The sequence below is a fragment of the Rhipicephalus microplus genome, chromosome X, assembly GCF_043290135.1.
Source record: "Rhipicephalus microplus isolate Deutch F79 chromosome X, USDA_Rmic, whole genome shotgun sequence".
Lineage (NCBI taxonomy): Eukaryota > Metazoa > Arthropoda > Arachnida > Ixodida > Ixodidae > Rhipicephalus > Rhipicephalus microplus.
Genome location: NC_134710.1, coordinates 433,265,878 through 433,290,459, shown reverse-complemented (window position 1 = coordinate 433,290,459; position 24,582 = coordinate 433,265,878). Strand labels below are relative to the sequence as shown.

At 45.1% G+C, this 24,582-nt stretch overlaps 2 protein-coding genes across 4 annotated transcripts in view; both read left to right on the top strand.

Moving 5' to 3' along the window:
• The window catches only part of LOC119160904 (defensin-like), a 78,566-nt gene that overhangs the window by 39,405 nt on the left and 14,579 nt on the right, over window positions 1-24,582 (top strand). For 2 of the 3 annotated variants that reach the window (XR_012888105.1, XM_075881880.1), the window contains exon 2: window positions 23,579-23,620. Coding sequence is in view for 2 of the 3 variants with exons in the window: in XM_075881880.1 (XP_075737995.1) it covers window positions 23,579-23,620 (42 nt within the window). In the remaining variant the exon portion in view is untranslated. Of the gene's footprint in view, window positions 1-18,922; window positions 19,050-23,578; window positions 23,621-24,582 lie in introns of those variants that run through there. The other variant, XM_075881879.1, reaches the window with a different exon arrangement.
• On the top strand, window positions 1,054-3,021 carry LOC142777458 (myb/SANT-like DNA-binding domain-containing protein 1). The gene is made up of 2 exons (XM_075881878.1): window positions 1,054-1,352; window positions 2,091-3,021. The coding sequence occupies exons 1-2, from the start codon at window positions 1,087-1,089 to the stop codon at window positions 2,257-2,259; spliced, it is 435 nt and encodes a 144-aa protein (XP_075737993.1). The 5' UTR covers window positions 1,054-1,086; the 3' UTR covers window positions 2,260-3,021.

The following is a 24,582-nucleotide window of genomic DNA, read 5'->3' as shown; positions in this document are numbered from 1 at the left end:
GAAGGACACGAAAGACACGAGCGCTAACTTCCAACTGAGTTTATTGCGCAGAGCACGAAAATATATAGAGGAGACAGTAACCATTTGATAAAAACCATATGGCACAAAGAGCAGAACATGAGTAGGAAAAAACAAAAACAAACAACACAAAAACAAAAGCACTGAAAAACAGCAAAGAAAAATCTAGAAGAAAACGAAACAGAAAGGTAAAGGTAATATAACTACCTGCCCACACTGAAACCTTCGAGGAACCTGCGTTCCTTCTCGGACAAAGCCACGGAGGGCTTGCTAATACAAGGCACCTGTTCGCGTGCCATCTGCGCAGCCTCGACAATGACTCGGGTGCTTTCATCTCTGTGCTTGTACAGCGTCGCTTTGTCCTTGAAGAGGGGAACACAATTGCACCCAGTGCAGTGCTGAGCAAGAAAACCATCTTTCTGAGTTTATTGCGCAGAGCACGAAAATATATAGAGGAGACAGTAACCATGTGACAAAAACCATATGGCACAAAGACCGAAACATGAGTAAGAGAAAAACAAAAAATAAAAGCACAGAAAAAGGCAAAGAAAAGTCAATATGGAAACGAAACAGAAATATAAGGAAATATAACTACTTGCACGCACCGAAACCTTGGAGGAACCTAATACCCCTGTCACACGGGCACCCGTAATGACCGTTTAACTCCCTCGTCTTTACGACAACGAAGATGCGGTTGGTGTCACACGGCCACCTTTAACGCAAACGAAGGTGAACAGAGCATTTCGCGAAGGACGTTCAACGATCTCCCTTCGCAGCGAAACGAGGTACTCTCGTTCCCAGTTGTCTAGAGTTCAGAGAAAAATTTCGAGCACTAAAGTGGCCACAGTAAAAGAATAATACATTTTGGCAATATTAAAAGTTCTTTCGTTGCAGCACTCGTTCAAAACGCGTGTTTGTTTACATATATTTACGCCTGCCACAGTTTACTTACTCTCAATACCGATGCCCTGCACACCGTGCCTCGGGAGTCGCGCGTGCCGGTGCCATTGAAAAATATTTCGTGCACGTGTGTGGTTGTGGTCGTCGCCGTGTTGACGTTTAAAAGAAATGATTGACAACGCTGGAACATCATCACCTGCCTCGACGGCTGCAGAAACAATTAATGGGACCCCACCAAATCCAAGAGTAACATGGAGTGAAAATGACACTTGGGTGTTGATTGGAATCTGGGAGGACCACCTTCCTGAGCTCCCAGGAGAAAAACATAACGCCAGAGTGTATGACGCCATTGTCGCCGCTCTTGCAAAGATGGGTATTTTGAGGACGCGCCGACAAGTGCAAAACAAAATTGACAACCTCACGCAGAAGTACAGGTGAGTTCGCAGACTGTTGAATGCATACAGCAGAAAAGCACGCGTGTCCTAACAGCTGGTGTGTAGTCATGTGCTAACCCGTGTAAGTTTTTGTTGGCAGTTCTAGTTGGTGCAATTGCACGAAGCACATTTCGTTACAAGGAGTTATTTTGAGGGGCTAATTCTGTGTAGATATTCTGCCGTTGCGTTATTTCTGCGTGTCAACTCAACGTTCAACTTTGTTTATCTGGAATGAGGCAATTGTTAGGCTTTGTTATAGCAATGAGGCAGCTCGTGCGCGTTACCTGGCTAAAAAAACGTGCATTTGGGTCACCATGAACATCGAAGTATTCAACTGATTACCTGCGTACGCATCCTATCTTATCTTTTAGGACTCCCAGTATTTGTGAGCATTGGTAAGCAACCTACGAAATGAGCTACATGATTGAGTAAAATTGCGTGCACGAGCTACTAGTCTTTATTTAGGTCTTCATTCTGAAACATCAAAAATAGCTTGCGGTTGCCTTGCATACATTGTTCACCGTTTTCATTTTTGGCATGACGCAACAGCACAGGCTTGCGCGTCTACACAAGAAAATAAGAAACAAACGTTGCTAACCGTGACATGGAGCTTGACGCGAATGTATAATGCAGCGCACTCACCTGCTAGGAAATTAACCGAAAGTTATGTAGGAAGTCCAGAGAGAATGTGGTTATACATTACATCACTGCTTTTCTAATGGTAAATTGTGTTATCAGGAAAGAAGCCCGGGAGAAAACTACCGGATCTGCACCTAGCGCCTGGCCGTTTTTCGTCGAACTTCACAGGTTTCTGGGCACACTGCCCATAAACGACCGCTCTCTCGTGCAAGAGAGTTGCCCTTCACCAAGGGGAAATGTCGATGAGGTATGTAAATCATTTGTATAAGGTAATGCCGTTACGATAAGAACTAAAAATTTTCGGTGCCACGACCAATTGGTGATTGCAAAATGCAACCTAAGAATGCGACACTCCTAACTGAGCTCTAAATTCTAATGTCAATTGTGATTATAGACTTCACTAAAGGGCATTTGATATCTACAAGCAATGGAAACAATAAAAAAGCAGCATGGGATGAAACTATTGCACTAATGTGCCCCCAAAGAACAAGCTTTTTGTCGCAACTAAAGCTTGGAGTACGCCCTTCTAAGGCTAATCGATATGATTAGTTCATTTTTTTGCATGCTTCATTCTTGCAATACTTCAAGAATGTGCAACATCATAAATGCCACATTAGGCTGAAAGCAGCTTGATGTTGTGGCACGCACTAACAGATTTTTGTCTTTTAGGTTATTCGGGGCATGGAGACTGGGTCAAGTCTGTCCTCAGATGAAGACGGGGCTACTGAGGGTTGCTCCGCGACAGATGCCTGCAGCAGTGCCTCGGACCTCCAGCAGGAACCCCAGCCTAGCACGAGACAACCTGGCACCAGCACGAGCCAGCCACATGGGAAGCGTCGAGCACAAAAAAGAAAGCGGATGTCCACCAATGAAAAATTTCAAAGTGCGCTGCTTGAACAGCAAGCGAAGCTTATTGCAGCACTGGAGACTGCCACGCAAATTGAGCAGGATCTGCGTGAACGGCAGGTGGCAACACAGGAAAAACTTGTGGACCTGTTTTCAAAATATTTCAATAAATAAGTTTCTCTAATTACTACAATAAGCATTTGTTTCTTTCAGGCCCCTATTGTTTGAGTAGTATACATACTGATGTGCTTCACTGGTTGAACTGCAGACAATTATTAAGGGCACAACATGTTTTTAATATTACAGACACATTTATAACATAAAGTCTAAAGTAAACATGATACCCAATTTACGAAAAGCCATAACTTTTCAAAATATGATCTCCAGTCCTTCCCAATTTCAAAAGATGACAGCGAACGTTTGCTTTTCAGACCCGGTGAACATACTTTACAAGGTCCAAAAAGGAACAGATCAATGGAGATAAAAATGTGCAAATTTAAGAAAAGAATGTGTGAAATATGCACACTTGAAATTTTTTTACAAACTTCAAAAATAAAAAGAAAACATACATATGTGTGGTACTAGGTGGGGAAAGGGGATTACACAACAGAGATTCAACATGGATACTTAAAAAAAGGAAACTGCTCGTGCACACACAAATAATAGCAATATCGACTCCAAGGCACATCCCAAGAAGCTCACGGGATGTTTTTAAACACACAGCAATACAGCAGGCTCAATGACACCTTCAAAGCAGACTGGTAAACCTACTGAGCTTTAAGCTGAAGCTTCTTGATCTCTTTTTAGAGCAAATATATTATTTTTTGTTTCATACCCAATTCAACTTAAACCTAGCTGTCTCTGTGCTGCTGAAAATATTGCACGAGTGCATCCCTAACATCTCTGCCACATCCAACTTGCATGGCTGTGGTGTGGTGTGGTTGCTCGTACAGTGCGTTCTGCATGTCTGCCTCATTTATACATTGCTGGGATGCACTGTCATTGAAGTGTTCACAAATGTTGTTCAGCACACAGCATGCTCTTATTATAACAGCAACATTCGTGACATCCCACTCCATACGCTTCATGACAAATCTAAAGCGGGCCTTCAGTCTTCCAAAGGCATTCTCCACAATTCGCCTAGACCTTGACAGCTGGTAATTGGATTCTCTTTCGGCAGAGGTTTTACTTGAACCAGGGAAAAGCTTAATCAAATTGGGCGTCAGTGGGAATGCTTGGTCACATAATAATAATGGTGGCACAACAAAACTGTTGATAGAAATTGTAGGACTCCGAAATGTTGGTCCTGTCACAATGCTTGGCAAGCCTGTGTTAGACATGGGCGTCGTGGCACCTGCCTGGGGAACCGACGTTGATGTATCGAAAGCGGTATTTGTGGTCCACCAAAGCCAGTAAGATCACACTGTACCTGCAAGTATATTACCATCACAATAAGGAGATGACAGTGCACAAACAACTTCACAGTCACATTGTATACAATTGTAATAGAAACATGCCGATGCCGTGTACACATGCATTATGAGGCGAGATGTGGCATGTATGTGTGGCCATGCTAGAACAAAACTGTTCTTGAGCTGTGTGCTGGAATGAGACACCATAATATAGATGATGATTAACATCTGAAATATTGTTTAGTGCATACTAAAGCTTATCCAAAACAGGCATCATACATTTGATATGATTTTTTATTAAGTGTCGCTTTCAATAACGAATTCATATTTTATTCACTTAAGAGTTTATCTGTTTATACCCATGGGCTGATATTTTTATGTTCATTGTGTGTTCACCAAGTTTTCGTATACAATAATCTATCAAGCAGCCCAGCTTTCAACTTTGATGTAAGTTGTACACACTTACCAGCCCTTGTAATTGTAGTAGTCGATGGCATTTTCTTTGGGAGGCGAGACAGGGAAATGACAGCCATTCAGTGCTCCAACTGCCTGAGGGAAGCCAGTGACAGCATAAAATTCACGTATGTGGTGGGTCATTTCATCAGCTGCAAGCATCCTGACCCACTGATCTTCTAGGGCTTCCACGACGATGTTACAAAACTTTCTATGTATCGTGTTCACCGTCGACCTGCCCAGGTCAAACAAATTGGCGACTGTTCTATCTTCAGCAGAGGAACACAGCTTGTAGAGAGCAACAGCGACCCTTTTTTGCACAGACACCGCTTCCCGCATGTTTGTAGTCTGTCATTGCATTACTGGCGTACATACGTCCAACGTTACTAGAACCAGGTCAGTTTCGGAGCTCCCCGTTGGCGCGCGCTCTCTGAAGTGGCCGTGGTGGCCGACGCGAGAACTAGTGGCGCTGCTGTGCCAATTTGCTTCAAGCCGCGCGCGTCGTCTGCTGCAGCGCGAGTGATTCGCATTCTCGTCGCAGCTCTCGTCAATCGTGATAACCGAGATTCGCCATTGACACTTGAGCGGTAAACTCAACTACTTCAAAAACTAAAATTTGTAAAACATCTGTTTCATAATCGCCACTAAAAGTCAGGAGCCTTTCCAATCGGGAAACTAATTATTCTTCACTTCTTTAATTATTTATTTACAAACAGTGCCCTGAACGCTGTTTTCGAACAGAATCGGCTGTGCCCGATTAGCTTGTGTTGGGCGCTAGTTTGCAATACATTGTAGAAATAGAGTGCTCGAAACACAAGACGCCAGAATAGAAGTACACAGGACGAGTTGTTAGTATGCGATCGTCCTTCTATATTGGTGGCTCATCTTAAGCGTAATTTATTTTGTAATCAGCTGTGCATCTTTCACGTTCTTTCCAGTGTTCGTCGGCCTGCGAAATTTCCCAGCCAAATGTTCACTGCACTATAATGAAAACACTTTTCAGAAATACAGTTTGCTCAAGGTGGCATTTTTTATAATGTGTAGTTATCAGCCATCTTTCTCGCGAGAGAATTCTCTCATGAGGGCAATAAAAAATTGTAGTTATCATGCCAACTCTCGCGCGAAAGATGGCTAAAGTATTAGCCATCTTTCTCAAATAATTTCGCTGGGTTATTGCCGAACACTCGTTACATTAGTGATGTCATAAATGAAAGCCTTAGCAAATGAGGAAGCTCAGCAAGGGTATTTTCGATTCCCTCATTCGAAACTTCGGAAAGCTTTCGCTCAAGAGCCAAGATCTCCTTATGTTTCTTCTTTTTTGAGGCAGCCGCACAGGCAAACCTCTTCGAGAGGTTGCGGACCTTTTGTTTTCTGGTTTTCACCACCTTTGAAGGCTTTCTGGCTAGCAGTGGCCTCCGTAGGACAGGCAGAGAAAGCTAGTAGGCCACTTTGTAAACACTGTACAGTGTTAACGATGAACACTAATAGTTGTGGGTGCAATCTAGAGCTACCACCTCATTCCACAATAACAATTTTTTTGTTGTAGCAGCTCTTGGTGCAAGATTTCTGCAGTAGAAAAACACCGCACGTCATCCCTGACACGGCATCATCGATTAATTTTTGGCTCCTGCACGCGAAAGTCAACGAGAATTTCATCGCTTCATTGAGCGCGAACGGTGTAGTTGACGAGACGTCGGATCTGCCCGGAGATGCGTCGTCGCTAAAATCACTCGACCGACTCCATGACCATGACTTCTCTATTTCATTTTCTGGCACTGGCATGAGCTCACCCTAGCACGTGTGTGTGTGTGTGTGTGTGTGTGTGTGTGTGTGTGTGTGTGTGTGTCTGTGTGTGCGTGCGTGCGTGCGTGCGTGCGTGTGTGTGTGTGTGTGTGTGTGTGTGTGTGTGTGTGTGTGTGTGTGTGTGTGTGTGTGTGTGTGTGTGTGTGTGTGTGTGTGTGTGTGTGTGTGTGTGTGTGAGAGAGAGAGACCTCCTTGTTCTTGTCATCACATGTGCCTTCGATATGCACTCTGGCAGACCGGTAAAAAAGTGAGGTAATGGTTTTGGCACTAGCGCCCATTTTCCTCGAGGTGGAAGTATTTCATTTCCCATTTATAATGTACTTATGATATTTGACATTATCGTCCACCTCAAAATGTCACTCACATATAGCGGACTTGTGAGTCTGCCGCTCATCCTTGCGGCACAGCATCTGTGCCCATTTTTAACGCGACAGCGTTAAAGAGTTTGTTTCGCAGAAATTCTCGCGTCGGCGTCGGTTTCGTTGGTTGTGAGCGAAAAATCATCTTTGGCGCGACTGGAAAATTTAGCAAGATGCAAATATAAAAAGTTCTGGGTCTGAGTGGGGGTCGAACTCGGGCAGTTTGCGGGGAGAGCGGGAGTTCTACTACACAGGCACGCGTGTGCTTTTTAGAACCTTTTTACTGAGAAATAAATAAATACATATTCATAAAAACCGTATTGGTCTACTCGCACCACTTTGACGGTTTAAGAACGGTTCATTTTCACCAATTCATCAAACACCTGCATACGATTTTGAGGTTATATAAACGTTCGATCTATCTTCCGCACATATTACGCATTCAATGAAGTTTCCAGTGCCGATTTTGCTTTAGGATCCATGTGCCTCACGGCCATGCGTTTTATCTAGAGACTGTAAAGGCCCAGTAATCGCATCATATTATATGGAACACCACTTTCATTTTGTATATAAATATAACGTATGCCATGAGGTGTTATCGGCAGATATTTCTTCATGGTGTTTTGTACCACATCCCAAAAGAATATCGGATCCCAGCACTCACTCACAGCATGTCTAACCGTTTCCCACTCGTTACACAGAGTGCAGTTTGTGTCCATGCCAGACATAGCCAGGAGGTAGCACACCGGGCCCATGCCCCCCCCACGGAACTTTTTTTCGCGATAGCATCATCATCATCATCATCATCATCATCAGCCTGACTACGTCCACTGCAGGACAAAGGCCTCTCCCATGTTCCGCCAGTTAACCCGGTCCTGTGCTTGCTGCTGCCAATTTATACCCGCAAACTTCTTAATCTCATCTGCCCACCTAACCTTCTGTCTCCCCCTAACCCGCTTCCCTTCTCTGGGAATCCAGTCAGTTACCCTTAATGACCAGCGGTTATCCTGTCTACGCGCTATATGCCCTGCCCATGTCCATTTCTTCTTCTTGATTTCAGCTATGATATCCTTAACCCCCGTTTGTTCCCTAATCCACTCTGCTCTCTTCTTGTCTCTTAAGGTTACACCTACCATTTTTCTTTCCATTGCTCGCTGCGTCGTCCTCAATTTAAGCTGAACCCTCTTTGTAAGTCTCCAGGTTTCTGCTCCGTAGCTAAGTACCGGCAAGATACAGCTGTTATATACCTTCCTCTTGAGGGATAGTGGCAAACTACCTGTCATAATTTGAGAGTGCTTGCCAAATGTGCTCCACCCCATTCTTATTCTTCTAGTTACTTCAGTCTCGTGGTTCGGCTCTGCGGTTATTACCTGCCCCAAGTAGACATAGTCTTTTACAACTTCAAGTGCACTATTACCTATCTCGAAGCGCTGCTCCTTGCCGAGGTTGTTGTACATTACTTTCGTTTTCTGCAGATTAATTTTAAGACCCACCTTTCTGCTCTCCTTGTCTAGCTCCGTAATCATGAGTTGCAATTCGTCCCCCGAGTTACTCAGCAATGCAATGTCATCGGCGAAGCGCAGGTTACTAAGGTATTCTCCATTGACTCTTATCCCTAACTGTTCCCATTCTAGGCTTCTGAAAACCTCCTGTAAGCACGCGGTAAATAGCATTGGGGAAATTGTGTCCCCCTGCCTTACACCCTTCTTGATTGGTATTCTGTTGCTTTCTTTATGAAGCACTATGGTAGCAGTTGATCCCCTGTAGATTTCTTCCAGAATGTTTATATATACTTCATCTACGCCTTGATTCCGCAGTGTTTGCATGACGGCTGATATTTCTACTGAATCAAACGCTTTCTCGTAATCTATGAAGGCTATGTATAGGGGTTGGTTATACTCTGAGCATTTCTCTATTACCTGATTGATAGTATGAATGTGGTCAATTGTTGAGTAGCCTGTTCGAAATCCTGCTTGTTCCTTTGGTTGATTGAATTCTAATGTTTTCTTTACTCTGTTAGCAATTACCTTTGTAAATAGCTTGTATACTACAGAGAGCAAGCTGATCGGCCTGTAATTCTTCAAGTCCTTGTCATCTCCTTTCTTATGTATTAAGATGATGTTAGCGTTCTTCCATGACTCTGGTACTCTTCCCGTCAGGAGACACCTCGTAAACAGGGTGGCTAGTTTTTCTAACACAATCTGTCCTCCATCTTTCAGCAGATCTGATGTTACCTGATCCTCACCAGCAGTTTTGCCCCTTTGCATGCTCTCCAAAGCTTTCCTGACTTCTTCTATCATTACTGGTGGGGTGTAATCTGGGTTACTGCTAGTTCTTATAGTATTAAGGCCGTGGTTGTCACGGCTACTGTACAGATCTCTGTAAAACTCCTCTGCTATTTTAACTATCCTATCCATATTGGTAGTTATTTTGCCTTCTTTGTCCCTTAGTGCATACATCCGACTTTTGCCTATCCCAAGTTTCCTCTTCAATGCTTTGACACTTCCTCCGTTTTTCAGAGCGTGTTCAATTCTCTCCATGTTATACCTTCTTATATCGCATACCTTACGTCTATTAATCAACTTCGAAAGCTCTGCCAGTTCTATTTTGTCTGTTGTACTTGACACTTTCATGAGTTGGCGCTTCTTAATTAGGTTCTTCGTTTCCTGGGAAAGCTTGCCAGTGTCTTGTCTAACTACCCTGCCTCCAACTTCCACTGCACACTCCGTAATGATACTCGTTAGATTATCATTCATTGTATCTACGCTAAGGTTCGTTTCCTCACTAAGAGCCGAGTACCTGTTCTGCAGCGACACTCTGAATTCCTGTACTTTCCCTCTCAGTGCTAGCTGATTGATTGGCTTCTTGCGTATCAGTTTCTGTCGTTCCCTCTTCAAGTCTAGGCGAATTCGAGACCGTACTATTCTATGGTCACTGCATCGTACCTTGCCATTCACTTCCACATCCTGCACGATTCCAGGTTGTGCACTCATTATAAAGTCTATTTCGTTCTTATTTTCGCCATTAGGGCTCCTCCATGTCCACTTGCGGTTTTCTCGTTTTCGGTAGAAGGTATTCAAAATCCGTAAATTATTGCGTTCTGCGAATTCTACTAGTAGCTCTCCTCTGGCGTTTCTAGTACCGATGCCATAATCTCCTACTGCCTGGTCTCCAGCCTGCTTCTTCCCTACCTTTGCATTAAAGTCGCCCATCACTATAGTATACTGTGTTTTTACCTTACTCATTGCCGATTCCACGTCTTCATAGAAGCTTTCAACTGAAGCGTCATCATGGCTGGATGTAGGCGCGTAAGCCTGTACTACCTTCATCTTGTATCTTTTATTCAGTTTAATTACGATACCTACCACCCTTTCATTAATGCTGTAGTATTCCTCTATGTTGCCAGCTATGTTTCTGTGAATTAGGAACCCCACTCCCAGTTCTCTTCTGTCTGCCAAGCCCCTGTAGCAAAGGACGTGCCCATTCTGTAGCACCGTGTAGGCCTCATCTGTCCTCCTAACCTCACTGAGCCCTATTATATCCCATTTAACACCCTCTAGCTCCTCGAATAGTACAGCTAGACTTCCCTCACTAGATAAGGTTCTAGCATTAAACGTTGCCAAGTTCAGGTTCCAATGGCGGCCTGTCCGGATCCAGAGATTCTTAGCACCCTCTGCTGCGTTGCAGATCTGACCGCCGCCATGGTCAGTTGCTTCGCAGCTGCTGGGGACTGAGGGCCGTGAGTTATTTGACGTAAGCATGTGGGAGGTAGTGGCCAGATACTGCACCAGGGTGGCCAATCCTTCTCTGGTGAGGGAGTGCGTTCTCGGCGGTGTTTGCCGGTGAGGCCGCACCCCAGGCCTCTTAATGCAGTTCCATCAACACGCGGATTTTTTATTATTATTTTTTTTTAATCCGGTTGGTTTAATCCGCGATAGCATAGAGAATAACAAATGACCATTTCAAGGGGGTGCCTTGCCCGAAATGAAGCAGGTGCCCCCCGCCCAATTCCCCCTCGAAAAAAATTTCTGGCTACGCTTTGCATGACTCGAGTAGATGCGCTGGAAGCAACAGTACCTTTAACCAGTAATGGGGCGCAACCCAACATCAGCCTCCAAACACTCCTTGAAGGATGCGCTTCGTATCATTCCGTAAATAAGATGAAATAACAATACCTAATTACGCAACATACACGCGATACCCCCACCCCCTATCTGCGACGCATTTACTCGACTTCTTTCCACGGGAAAATGCGGGTGGCTTTTTTTAAACTCGTCGCGATCCCAGGGTGGCTCAAAGAAATAATGATCAATGTCATTTCCGTAGCCGCTTTTGTGGCCCAGGGCACAACAATAAGGCATTGTTTATTGGCGCTCTTGTCACATGTTGGAACTCTTTCGTAAGGAACGACAGTTCACTAAATAATGGCGCGAAGAAGCAACCGAGCGCCGAAAACGTGTTGTCGTGTCTAAGCGGCAACACGAGCGTCGCGACGCGTGGCGTGGTATGTGAAGCAAGACGGAACAGCAGCGCCATTAGTTCACGCGTCAGCCGCTCGTGCCGGCGCGCGCGGGGAGCTGCGAAACTGACCTGGTTCTAGTAACGTTGCATACGTCTACGAGATATTTGAACGTAGTACGTGAAACTCTGAATGACTGCCGGAAGTTCTGCCCGCCTAGGTTTGGGAGCGTGTCTTCAAACCAGCGAGAGAATCGTGGATATGCCCAAACTCGCCTTGACGCACGCCTCGATGACAACGCCATCGCATTCAGCGTCAGGCTGTTCGCGACGAGACGGTGCCTTATAGCACGCACACGGGCTCTAGCAGCCTCAATCTCAATATCCATGGAGCCGATCAACGTCTTTGCCAGCGCAATATCGTACCACTTCCTCACGTCGTCCGCTGTGTCACTCATGGCTGAAGAACACAAAATTTGCGCTCACGAAGCAAGGAAGCACAAAAATTTTCGTGCCGGGCATGTACACGGGCACCTTTCTCTGTGTTCACGGGCAACAAAACAACTAAAAGCACAATGTGGCCAGCGTGACTAGCAGCGTCGCTACATTTAGCAAATGCGTTTTTATTTGAAATTATTTTTAACGATTTGTTAGTAGCACACCTACTTAATAGTGTTTTTTTGTAAAAACCACATAACGAGGATTTACAAATCAATAGACATGAAATGAGAATACTTTCCCGAAAATCAAACAGCGCCAGCTGAGCCCCCTCGCGGTGACTGTTACAACCTTGTCATTGCCGTGTGACACTACCACAACACCTTCTCCGTCGAACCCCCTAGGGAAGCTTTACGTTGACGGCGTTCAATGGAGTTTGGTGGTGGCCGTGTGACAGGGGTATAAGTTCTTTCACGGACAGAGACACCGAGGGCTTGCTAATGCAGGACACCTGTTCACGTGCCGTCTGCGCGTCCTCGACAATGACTCAGGTGCGCTCATCTTTGTGCTTGTACAGCGTTGCTGTGTCCATGTTTCGCTCTTTGTGCCATGTGGTTTCTGTCATAAGGTTACATGTCCGAGAGGGGCGCGCTGTCGCCACAACTCGCTTCCGCGGATTCAGCGACTGTTACTAGAAGCTGACCATGGTGTCGTGATACGTGTGGGCTGGCGCCACAAGTAAGCCCCGCGGAATGCGGCGGCTATTTTGGGAAGGGGAAGAGTTAACGCTGTTTCTGGAAGTGGATGGGTCGACTTAACAGAACTGAGCAATCGTGCCCTTCGAGCTGAGGGGGAGTCGGGCTCCGGGTTGACGATTCACACCCCTTTGATCTTCCTCTTACTGAGAGCCACCCCTGACTTTTTTGAAATGGACCTAGGTACCGAGGGAGAGCGAGAAAGGTGGGAAGGACGGAGGTGAAAAGTACGAAAAGCGAGGAGAGATGAGGGACCCGAAAATGCCGTAATGGCAGAAGCGGCATCAATGAGGACCAGTAAACATTTTCTCTAAATGTAAATAAATCACTTTTTCGAGTTTCTAAAATGGAAGATTTGATTTCATCACTGGTCTGATGTTGGTCATCCCACCCAATCTACCACACAACACTATAATATATAATATTGCAAATAGTGGCAATAAACTTTCAGTTGCTAAGTCCAGTCTTCTGTCGATTCATCACTTTGTCCTCATCTTGTAGCGCTGTTTTAAACCATAATGATTATCAACCAACTACCCTAAACAAACCTGTTTTAAGCAAACATTTACAAATTTTTATGTGCCCCACCTTATGCCAGATGAAGTTGTCTGCACCGTGCACTAGGGTACACAGTAAAAGTTAATATTAGAGACTTTTAGCAGACTATATTGAAGCCCCGATAGCGATACTGTAACAAGACACATTATGTGTTCAAAAGACTGTCAGAGGTGAGAAGAGGCATCGTTATCCAATTGCTTTACTAAAACTTCATAATGTCACCAGAAGCACAAGCATTGATAGTGGACATCAGGCCCTCATTTTTCACAAGCCATGGCAAGGGCAATGCATAATTTTTCAAAACTGCTTGATTTCTGTTGGTTTGCAGGTATAAGGGCCATGTTAAAGGTCCCCAGAAAGTAAGCGACAAATATTTTTAATTTTGGTAGAATATTAAGTACCTTATAATCTAGATACAATTCTATCCATTTCAAGGTCATTGTTGCTGCACAACCCTTCTTCTTTGTTCATTGAAAATTCATTCGCTTCTTTTCGTACACCTCCTTTGGCCAGTCAATGATGTTGGAACCCTGTGAATGAAATCAAGAACATTGATTTCTAGAGCCAACCTGAAGTAACCTAATCTCTAGTAACATAATCCTGGATGATGTGCGAAATTTCTGCCTCTCTTATTTTCTTCTCCCGCATCCCGTCCCCATGTGTAGGGTAGCAAACCAGTCTGGTACTTCCCTGCACATCCTTTTCTCTCTCCCTCTTTTTACACTCCCTGCACACAATCTTTATTTAGAAAGGCTTCTGGATATTTGCTAGAGACAGAAACGTTTGCAACAGGCCCGTAACTAGAATTCTGCCGGGCAGAAGGCTCGTACATCGTCGTATTGGCCCTCCGGCAACAAGCGATGGAGATAACGCATGCTGGACGCCTGACGGGAACCTGAAGACTCGCTCGCTGGATTTCGTGCCGACCGGTTGCCCCTCGCGATCTCCAACGTCATCGTAGCTCTGGCCGACTGGGCTGGCCCAACGCCATATCCTGACGCCAATCTTCGACTACAGCGTAGCTCTGGCCTACTCGACTTGCTCTACGCTATCTCCTGACGCCGACAAGAGCTCTCGCAAGTGGTGCCCCGTCTTCGGACTCCTGCAACCCTGTCAATCTTTCCTGTCTTTTCTTCCGTCGTTCGCTGTCCCTGCGCCTCGCTCTCTCCTTCCTCTCTCTCTATCTCTTTACCTTTTAATCATATCCTTTTGATCCCTTCTCTATCCACATCCCTCGTGAGCTACTGTTGAGGTGTCCTCCCCCTGAGAAACAGTTACGCGGCTCACTTTTCTTTTCACCTAAAAACACTCCCCCCCCCCCCCCACCTTGCCGTGAACCCAGCAGAAAAGTCCCCAGCGCACGCTGCGAACGAAGCGAACAGCGCGGGAACAGAACGATGACAAAGGGACAAGAAGGACACGAGCGCCAGAAATTAGCGCTCGTGTCCTTCGTTTGCTTCTTGTCTCTTTGTTGTTGTTCCCCACTGCGGTGGTCTAGTGGCTAAGGTACTCGGTTGCTAACCCTCAGGTCACGGGATCGAATCCCGGCTTCGGCGGCTGCGTTTATGATGGAGGCGGAAATGTTGTAGGCCCGTGTGCTCAGATTTAGTTGCACGTCAAAGAATCTCAGGTGGTCGAAATTTCCGGAGCCATCCACTACTGTGTCTCCCATAATCATATGGTTGTTTTGGGACGTTAAACCCCACGTAATCAATCCATCAATCTTTGTTGTCGTTCTGTTCTCACGCTATTACTTTCGTCATGTCATACCAATTAGCCCAAGCTGCCACACTTCGAAGCAAACGAACTGCGCTCGAGAGCGAGAAAGAAAGAAAAAAAAGAAAAAAAGACCACCACACCACCAGCACCCGGAACGCTTGCCGCGAACCTGATGTTAGTGCCTAGGTCATCGAGGCGAGGCCCCGCCCTGCACGAATTTGCTGTGAAACCAGTTTTAACCTCTTTGCAGATTCCTTTCAATTTGACTGGAGCTGAGAACACAACATTCAGCTCATGCCTGGCTCCAATCTTCTTAAATTTATGAGATGCCTTGTGAACATACGGGATTACTGCAGGATTTTTGTCATGCTTGTTCGGTGCTTTGATTTTCTTTCGTTTTATCTTTTTTAGAATGTTTTCCCCAACTGATGCCAGCACGCCGTCTGGGTAGCCGCTTTCTCTTAGGTGCTGTATTTGTGGGTTGAAGCTATTATCGCATGTGTGTGTGCAGGATCTTCTTACAGACCGTGTCTTGCTAACGTGAGCAATGGCCCTCTTCACTGGTTTCGTTTGGGCAGAATAGAAGCGAAGCATGCCATTTTCTCCTCTCGTTCGGTACATTTAGCACATGTCGCTCCTTTTCTGTTTTATGTTGAGGTATAACCCCAGTATTCACAAGCGCTCCTCGACTCGAATTTCACCCTTCACTTGACAGCGTTGATCACTGCGCCACCCTTTGACTGATAATGACGCTGTGCTTCTCGAGAATCACTGCAGATTATCGATGATATGCAGTCACTTCCTCTGCCTAGAGACGGCGCTCCCATCTGCGTTTTCAAGTCGAGGTGAAGCGTTGAGTGAAGGTACGTTATAGAATACGAAGGTAAGTATTGCAGAGAGTTTTCGGCGGGGACTTTGTCCATAAACTGCAAACCTTCGTGTGCGTCCTCAAATATCTTCACTATTGTTGTCCCGCTGATTTTGTTTTGTGGCTAGTCTAGGCATACGAGGTAGTTTGGTTTGGTTTGCTTTGATTATTCAAGGCAAAATTGAACAAGATTGCCTTGGGGGACACGACTAAAGGCTAAGTAAATGCCTGATTTGGTCGTGCCACCCGGTAGTCGTCTACGTATCTGAAGCAATTGACCATGTTGGATCCTTGAAATGGCTTGTATTGTGTTTTGTGTCCCACCGCCAGGAACAAGTCTTAGAGTATGGGGGTCAAGCCTGATCCTATGCATAGGCAGCCGATTTACTTGTATACCTTACTATTGTATTCTACCCACAACGAGTCTAGGTAGATTTCGAGAAGTTTTATAAAGTTCGCTATACTTATCCCGCATTGGTTTTGAAATTGAACGGTTCCAAGTTCGCCGATGCACTCTTCAACAGCTCGGAGAGCCCCCTTTTGTGGGATGTTATAGTAGAGATCGTTCACATCTACGAAAACAAAATGAATGTGCATGAAGTTGTCTCGAGGAATTCCGCAACACGGTCCGAGTTTTAATGAGAAAAGGATTGTCTACGGCAAGGTTTTCAGGCACTTCTGGAAGAAGCATGCCAAGGTGCTCTGCCAGGTAGAGCATCCTTCTAGAATAAGCCTAAACGGGTTTCCTTCTTTATGTGTCTTGACTGCAAAAAACGGTCTTAGGTTGTCTCTATCACTCATTCTAAGGCTCCTTGCTAAATTTTCTAGTCCAATTTCAAGGCAGAGACTTTCCGCATCTCAGCGACGTTTCTTAAGGTTGTTTAGGTTTATCTCCTTGTCTTGCACGAAATATTTGTTAACTGCTTCTATCGCTTTTTCAATGTACATGGCGTTGCTTGTTATAACAAACACGCCCGTCTTGTCTGATAGAAGCAGCCTCAAGTCATGCTGCCTGAAGTACGTCACCAATTCTTTTATTCCAGCGGTTCATTTTTTTCTCGGCCCTCTTCTGTTTACGTGAATTTCATTTAGGTTTTTCTTATTGGCTGCCAATCTCGCTTGTTTCAGACCTTTGTCGGTGACCGTGCGTACCATTCCTACGCATTCTGCAGCATTCAGTCTTGGCTCTAGCGCAAATTTAGGGCCCTTCTGTTGATAGTTTCTGTTGATAGTCTGATAGCATACACTTCAGTTGATAGTTTGCGCTTGTACTGTCCCCTTCTTTTTGTCTCCTCCTTAACTTTGTTTTCCGCAGTAATTGTAGCGCAATTTTTCTCAGTCTGATAACATTAGTTTTACTGTTTTTTTGTTTTAAAAGAGACGAGCGCCTCTCTGCCACCACCCCTTTTGGAAGTATCCCTCTTTCTCTTCTCTGTCGAGAACCCTCATTCGGCGGTTTCACATCGAGCATGCACCCTTGTGCCGCCTGCGCGCCGCAGGAGATGTACGGTCAGGGTGGCAGTGCCCCTACCGCCGATGGGTGGTGAAGCATACTCGGAAACAGTCTCTCATTGCTTTAGCAATGAGAGAAAAGGTCATAAGAAGCGCGCGCAGGTGCAGTCTAGCCCAGCTGCGCTACCTATCATTTAATCTTTAGAATGCCCACTGGATGGCGGTACTTGTATATGATGAATAGATGATGAAAATATGTGAGATGGCGGTATTTGGAGTGTTAACTAGATGGACGGACGGACGTGTGGACGAAATCTGCTGTGGCCAGGCGCGGTTGTCGGCGGTGGCCAGGCACGACTGTGCAGAGAGAACAGGGAGATTTCGCCAGCAGCTGCCGCAGTGGCGCTGTATGTCCTCTTTGAAACACCAGTGCAAGAGTCCTCGTTCATGTCTGAAGTAGTACTTTGCAGAAGTATGTATAAGTGGACTTTCCTGCAAGCCTATCTTCCAAACGAAAACGTTCGTTTGCAGAGTTTCTGTTTCAGCACTCTCTTCGTGGTTACCATCACTTTTTTTATTTTATTCTATTTTGAACGCAAGAGCCCTTCGTGATGATGATAGTGTTCGGTTTAGCAGGCGAATGTTCGCGCAGTTACTGCTGCAGTCATTGCGCATAGCTTCGCTGTCACCTTTCGTTTCGGAGCATTTATTAGATTTCTTGCACTGATGTCACTGAGACCGCCATGTTGTTAAACCCCAAGGCAAACGGATGGTTTGTACTATCACGTGGTAAATAAATAATCACTTGCAAGCTATTTTGTTATTGACGCACAGAGGCCAATCGTCTTCTGGTAGCATCGTTATCGTATTGAAGTAGGTTAAACGCGGTGTGAATATGTTGCCTTCACATGCCATGATGGTAATCATGTTGGTGAGCCAGTATTTTATGAAGCCATGGCCGTTAAATCACGTACAAGATATTCTAATTCCTACCCAACGCTTCTGCTTCACAATGCGAACAATACAAAGAATACCAGGTTGCTCGTTAAAGAAAGTATATACTTCAAATGAACAAAATGGTCCATGGCCTCCTTGTTAACTCACGTTATTTAGCGCACCTGCTAAGCATCATGAAATATGTAGAAATGGACGAAAGGAACAGCGAAACGTTTACTGGTAGCTGCGATGAAACCACCACTTTAATGAAGGTCTTCGTTGAATGAGGCAAAACTCTGAACGACAGGAAACGTTTTAGAAATGGGGCTGTATACAAAGCTGATTCATCGGAAAGCAGACTCGCAACATTTAGTCTCCTTCGTAAGCACGATGAATGGCCAGGCCACCCACGGTCATGACCCTGCTGTTGCAACCAAGGCGAAGCTGAAAAAGAGAAAGAGAATAAAAATATTAATAGCGAAAATGAAACAAGTTATTAACCCAAAGCCAACACAGCGAGAAAATCAACAGAAAACGCTTCCGAGCAAATGCTATGCAGATGCCCAAGCTATGTATGCACATAACATAAACACGTAGAAATAGTGCTACGAGGCCTTGCGATGCTCTTTCGCCAGTCACGCACGAAACGCTCAAAAGTAAACTTATTACACGACACGTTTAAGTGTGGGCGCTTGAGCGGCAAAGAAAGAAGAAAACAAATTGGCCGCGCGAGCCAAGTTTACGACGCTCGCGACATCGTGCATGGCCCGTTGGAAAGCGAATTGCGTCGAGCGAGTGCTCGCTTCACAGAGCATGCGCAAATCGACCACTTATAGTTATTTTTTGTTCAACCCTTTCGTTCATAAGGTGACGAGGGACCTCGGCGGCCTCCGAAAGACGCTTTGAAGAGCAGGTGAAAAAAGCACAAGTGGGTTGTATTGCCCCGCTCGGATTCCATATGGCTCTGGCATTGCTCTTCTTGATGGCCATGCTGGTTGCAGGTAAACCATCGTCTAATAGCAACACTTGTCTCGAGGGGCACAGCAGTGATAGCTAAAATCCGTGCTGAATGGAATTGCTCAGCACGTTGAGCCAAGAATGTTTTGTTGTGTAAGAAGCTGCGCAGACTACGACACAAAAAAAGAGAAGCAGATAACTCTGAGATAAGTAGGAGGAGAAAGCGCGCATGTGCTCGATCGCCCGTTAACAGGCATCTGCTTGCATTCTCGGCCCCGCCGTGGTGGTCCAGTCACTAAGGTACTCGTCTGCTGACCCGCAAGTCGCAGGATCAAATCCTGGCTTTGGTGGCTGCATTTCCGATGGAGGCGGAAATGTTGTACGCCCGTGTGCTCAGATTTGGGTGCACGTTAAAGAACCCCAGGTTGACAAAATTTCCGGAGCCCTCCACTACGGCGTCTCTCATAATCATATAGTCGTTTTGGGACGTTAAACCCCACGTATCAATCATCAATACAGTGGAGACGAGGCCCCATAGTTGCACGTACTGGAGCTTTTCTATTATGAATATATGACAGGAGAACCAAGTCTAAGTTTCCCACTTCATAGCGCGAAAAAAAAAATTGACCCCGTATCTGCATGTAGTGTGTAAACGTCGTCGAAAGACGCTAGTCTTGCGTGTGGAGAGAGTGAACAATTAATTTGATGTTCTGCGCATGAAAATCGGTGAATGATATTCTGGAGGCTCTGCGTTAGAGTGCCTCGAGCGTGCAGCGGAAGCGAACGAGCGCATCAAGTCACGTCCGGATGGATGGATGCTATGAGCGTCCCCTTTATAACGGGGTGGTGACAGGTATGCCACCAGGCTCGACAAAAAAAAACATTTTTTCTTTTTTTTATGTTGGCCTAATGCCTCTACTTCGATAAATTCTATCTTAATGGAAAAAAAGGTAAATTTTCAGCTTAAGTTCTCTGCCATTTACGGCACACTGTCCATATTTTATTTTTCCAATATTTATTTTTGTCCTTTCTCTCTAATTTTCTGCCACCAATACTCTAACCGTCTCTTACTTATTTCAATCGCGGGTGTGTTCAGCTTTCCATTGTTGTCCCTAAAACCCAAGGCTTCCTGTAGGCTCGTGCCCAAACGTACACCTGGGTGGATATCTCCACATTCAATCAGAACATGCTCCGCCGTTTCCTTATCTTTCCCGCAGCATGTGCATTGTTCTTCTTCTTTACTGAATCTTGCTTTATAACTACGCGTTCTAAGGCAACCCGATCTCGCTTCAAACAGTAAAGCGCTTCCCCTTGAATTATCGTAAAATGCCTCCCTCCCACGTGAGACATCAGCGCCACCTGGCAGTCTTCTTGGAAAACGAAGCGCGTGGCTTTCGGACGCGTGTGCGCGCCCGTCTCAGAGGTGATAAGGGGAGGACTGCAAGGCGATGTGTAGTTGCCACCACGATCACGTCTTAGCAAAGCCTTGGAAACACTCACCTTTTCGTGCAAGCGTTGCATGGTCAGCGCAGCGTGATAAGCGCTACGGTCCTTAAAATTACTAATGTATGTATTTTCTCGTTAAAGATGCACATTCAGATTATATACGTGTCGTTATGATGCCATAGACTTGCGCAATGATTGCTCATTATTTGACAGTTGCACTAGTATGAACGCTAAAGCTTGAGCAACATTGGTGGGCACTGCGGATGGGGTCGGCCGTTTCAAATACTCGGTGCCGTTAAAAGTTAACAAACAGACAAATGTACAGACACACCAAAATTTTTGCGCCGAAGGCCCCCAAGAAAGATTATCGTCTTTGAAAAAACTCCTCTTCAATACACTGTTTCTGGTAAGTGGTTAGCGTCTATTAGCAAGGCAAGTTGCATTGCGGAAAAGCTAGCTTTACAAATATACAGCCTTCACTGTTTTCAGCCGACTCGTTTACTCCTGAGCTGGTGCTAGCCCACACGCAAATTCATGGGTAAGAAACAAGAATGGTTCTAGGAAGATAAAGGGATACTGGCCGGGATAAAGGGCCAGGCGAGACCGGGGGAACCGGTAAGATCCCGCGACTTTCTGGTCATCGGAGCACCACAAGGGCGCCGTGGCGGGCGGGGTCGCACGTCTGCTCTATTGATCGATTATGCTTTTTTCGGAATCTATCAACAAAGTAGACGTACGGCGGCCTTGTATATGGTACTCTAATGATGACCCCAAAGTCGTGGGATCTCCCGCCAATACCGGCCGCAGAGACCGCATTTTTGATGAATGACTCATGCAGATGGCCTGTACTGAATTTAGGTAAATGTTAAATTACTGAGAGAAACTTCTGAAGCCCTCTAATGTGATGTCCTTCATAGAAAGAGAGGGTAAAATGAGGGAAATGTAGGAAGGTTAACCAGAAACTGGGCCATGGGGTTTGCTACCCTCTACTAAGAAAAAGGGGAAGAAAGACGAGGAAGAAAGCGAAGAGCAAAATAGACGCGCGAAAAAGAAAAAAGAGAGCGGGGGTGTTTAAGCCTATTCAATAGGCCACTACCACGCAAAAAGTTTAATAAGGCCTTCACTGAATTTCTGTACGAAAACAGATCATGTCGGCTTTTGACCACTGACTGTTTTGACAAGGATCTGTCGTCAAGGCGGGCTAACGCAGCAGCTAGCTGCCGTCTTTGCATGCTGTAACGAGAGCAGTGACAGAGAAGGTGCTCTATTGTTTCATTGCTGGCGCAACGATCGCAAGCAGCACTCTCTTCCATAGGTATCCTTCGTAAGTATATCTCGTGGTTTTGGGACGTAAAACCGCAATAACTTTAATATATTCGTAGTGCACGAGAGTTTGGTGTTTTTTAATTGAAGCGCAACTGGATGATTGTTTTCCTGTCATATTAGCATACCCTAAAATCTTAGATGGAAGTCAAACTAGTGCGGCAACTGTGAATAAACGAATATCTCTAAAACGAAAATACCGGATACACGGAACGAGCGTGTGTATAGTAACATTGACTGGCAGAAAAATTAGGCCACGTTTGTATACAAACTTTACTGAAATGGGTCGCTATTCATTTTTGTGGCGTTTGCAAACTTCAGTAAATGACACTACAACTGAAACTACCACGCCTTTGTCCCATATAGAAATCAAGAGCTTGCATCAGAAACGACCAGCCAGCTTCATTTTTGCCCGAACGAGTATATTCAGAGCAGTGCACACAAAGCCGCTTCATTCATCACAATAAAACTGAAACACGCAGAGTTTTTTTGAAAAACTGCTCTTTTTGTAGCTAATATATTTTTATTATTATTATTATTATTATTATTATTATTATTATTATTATTATTATTATTATTATTATTATTATTATTATTATTATTATTATTATTACCTGTAGTAGTAGTAGTAATTGGCATGAACTTACCGCCTTCATTAGTCGCTTCGGGCCCGATTGTACACTTGTATAAATAGACGGTGTTCGCGCCAAGTTGAAGCATTATATTGTGGTCACTTCGTCAAGTCTGCAGTGACATGAACCGCTCTGGTGAAGTGTGCGCAGCAAACAGTCTATCGTGTCAAGATCAGCGTGCTTTTATTGGTGCATGTTGCGAAATGCATCATCTTGCGCTTAGCGACATCAACCTTCAGCCGATTAACCTTTGTGCACGAGCAGTATATACGGTCGGTACTCAAATACATGCTCATGCTTGCATGTTTGGGAGGGAAAAGGGGGGGCGGGGGACCTCGTTTTCTGATTAGGTGTAACACATGAGCATCTGTCAACGCCAACCTTTCCGGTTTCTTGTTAAGGCCCTAATCTGTCAACTTCTTTTTTAATAAAACTGGTCATCAACAAACTGAAGGCAGCTAAGTATACCTGTAGAAGGCTGACAAAAATGATACACGACGCCTGAAGCTGCTACATAAAATTATTAGGTCGCAGGTAACCTGCACTGTGTTCTCACTGCAATGGAAACTGTCGTGGACACACTTGTAGCAAAGAGCTACCTATAAAAATTGTGCAAATTTCTGAGAGAGATATCCGTGAGCATTTCACTAAAAACCGTGACTCTGCAGGCTATCTGCAAGTTCAGGAGCTCGTGTATCAGTTTAGTGATGATTGATTGATATATAGGGTTTAACATCTCAATACCACCATATGATTATGAGAGACTCCTCGTAGCGGAGACCTTCGAAAATTTTGACCACCTGGGTTTCTCTACGTGCACCCAAATCTGAGCACACGGGCCTACACTATTTTCGCCTACATCGAAAATGCAGCCTCCGCAGCCGGGATTAGATCCAGCAACCTGCAGCTCAGCAGCCGAGTACCTTAGTCACTAGACCACCACGGCGGGGCGTGTATCACTTTAAGGAGTCGTGTACAGTTTATTTTTCTCCCAAATACTTAGTCAATTCGTACGCATCAGTGCAAATGAAAAACTCTTGCAGAACTAATTTGTACATTCGTGCAGCTCAGTAGTATAGATGATATTATTTTGTGAACATTTTCTTCACTCGTAGTGTTGCTTTCTCGAAACTTATTTTGCCGCGTGTAATATTTGTTCCCTGATGTTGCAGGTTCTATGCAGGATGCTCAACAGGGCACGCACCTTAGGCTGCGTAAGTGCTTCCAGATATTAACTACATTTTGTTCTCTTTAACGACAATAAGTGTTGTATGAGTAAGCAATATTGATCATGTATAGCGGCGGTATACGAAAACATAGAGTGGCAAAGATATCCAAAATTCCGGTGCTACGCGGACGCAGTATATGTATTTCGCGCACGCTCAAACTCTCACTTCCATTTGTTTGGTTTTTGAAAAACGCCCCTCGACAAATAGACTCCGCCGGGAGACCGTGTAGAAACATTGATATACATTGCGAAGAGTGCTTAGAATTCATGTCCCCGTGCAAGGAATTCCCGAAAGCGTTCAAGAAGATGTCAAAAAAAAGCAAGATAACACCACCTTGTATTTATTCTTGTTGTTGTTGCAGTCCTTTGCTTGCGCTTGCGCTACATTTTGCTGCCTTTACCACATCAGTATTATGTCAATGACGAAAATGACGATTGCACAAATCTGCGCGATACTATATTCCTGCTACGTATTGCCAAGCATTTCATTGTTTTCTTTTTCTCTGACCGAGACTTAGCAGCGCAAGGCGCAGAACGAGAGAGAAAAATAAATGTTCCTTTCGAAACAGTATTCCGAATGAGGACCGGTATCACCCTAAGGCTGGAGGGTTCCCTAGTCGAGTAACCCTCTGGCTTCGACTGCCCTCTAGGCCCTGGCGACGAGTTGTCACTGGTCTTTCAGGTCCTCGGGGGCGAGCTAGGCCTCTCATGTTTTGATTAGGTGGACGACGTTTGTTCTTGGTGCTTGGTCGCGCTCCAGTTTGCATGGCACTGGCATTCCAAGAGCAAATGTGCCAGGGTGTCCGGTACACTAGCGAGCGGGCACATGTAGCTATGTGTCGTTGGGTAGAGGCGGTGCATTAACATTCCACGTATGTACGTGTTGCTTTGCAGGCATCTGAAGATCATGCTTTCTTCTTTGCTTAGTTTTGGATGGGCTGGAGAGTA

Coding starts and splice junctions, on each gene's coding strand:
- LOC142777458 (XM_075881878.1), top strand. CDS start 1,087: ATGATTGACAACGCTGGAACATCATCACCTGCCTCGACGGCTGCAGAA. Junction 1,353..2,090: donor AACCTCACGCAGAAGTACAG/GTGAGTTCGCAG, acceptor TTGTGTTATCAG/GAAAGAAGCCCGGGAGAAAA.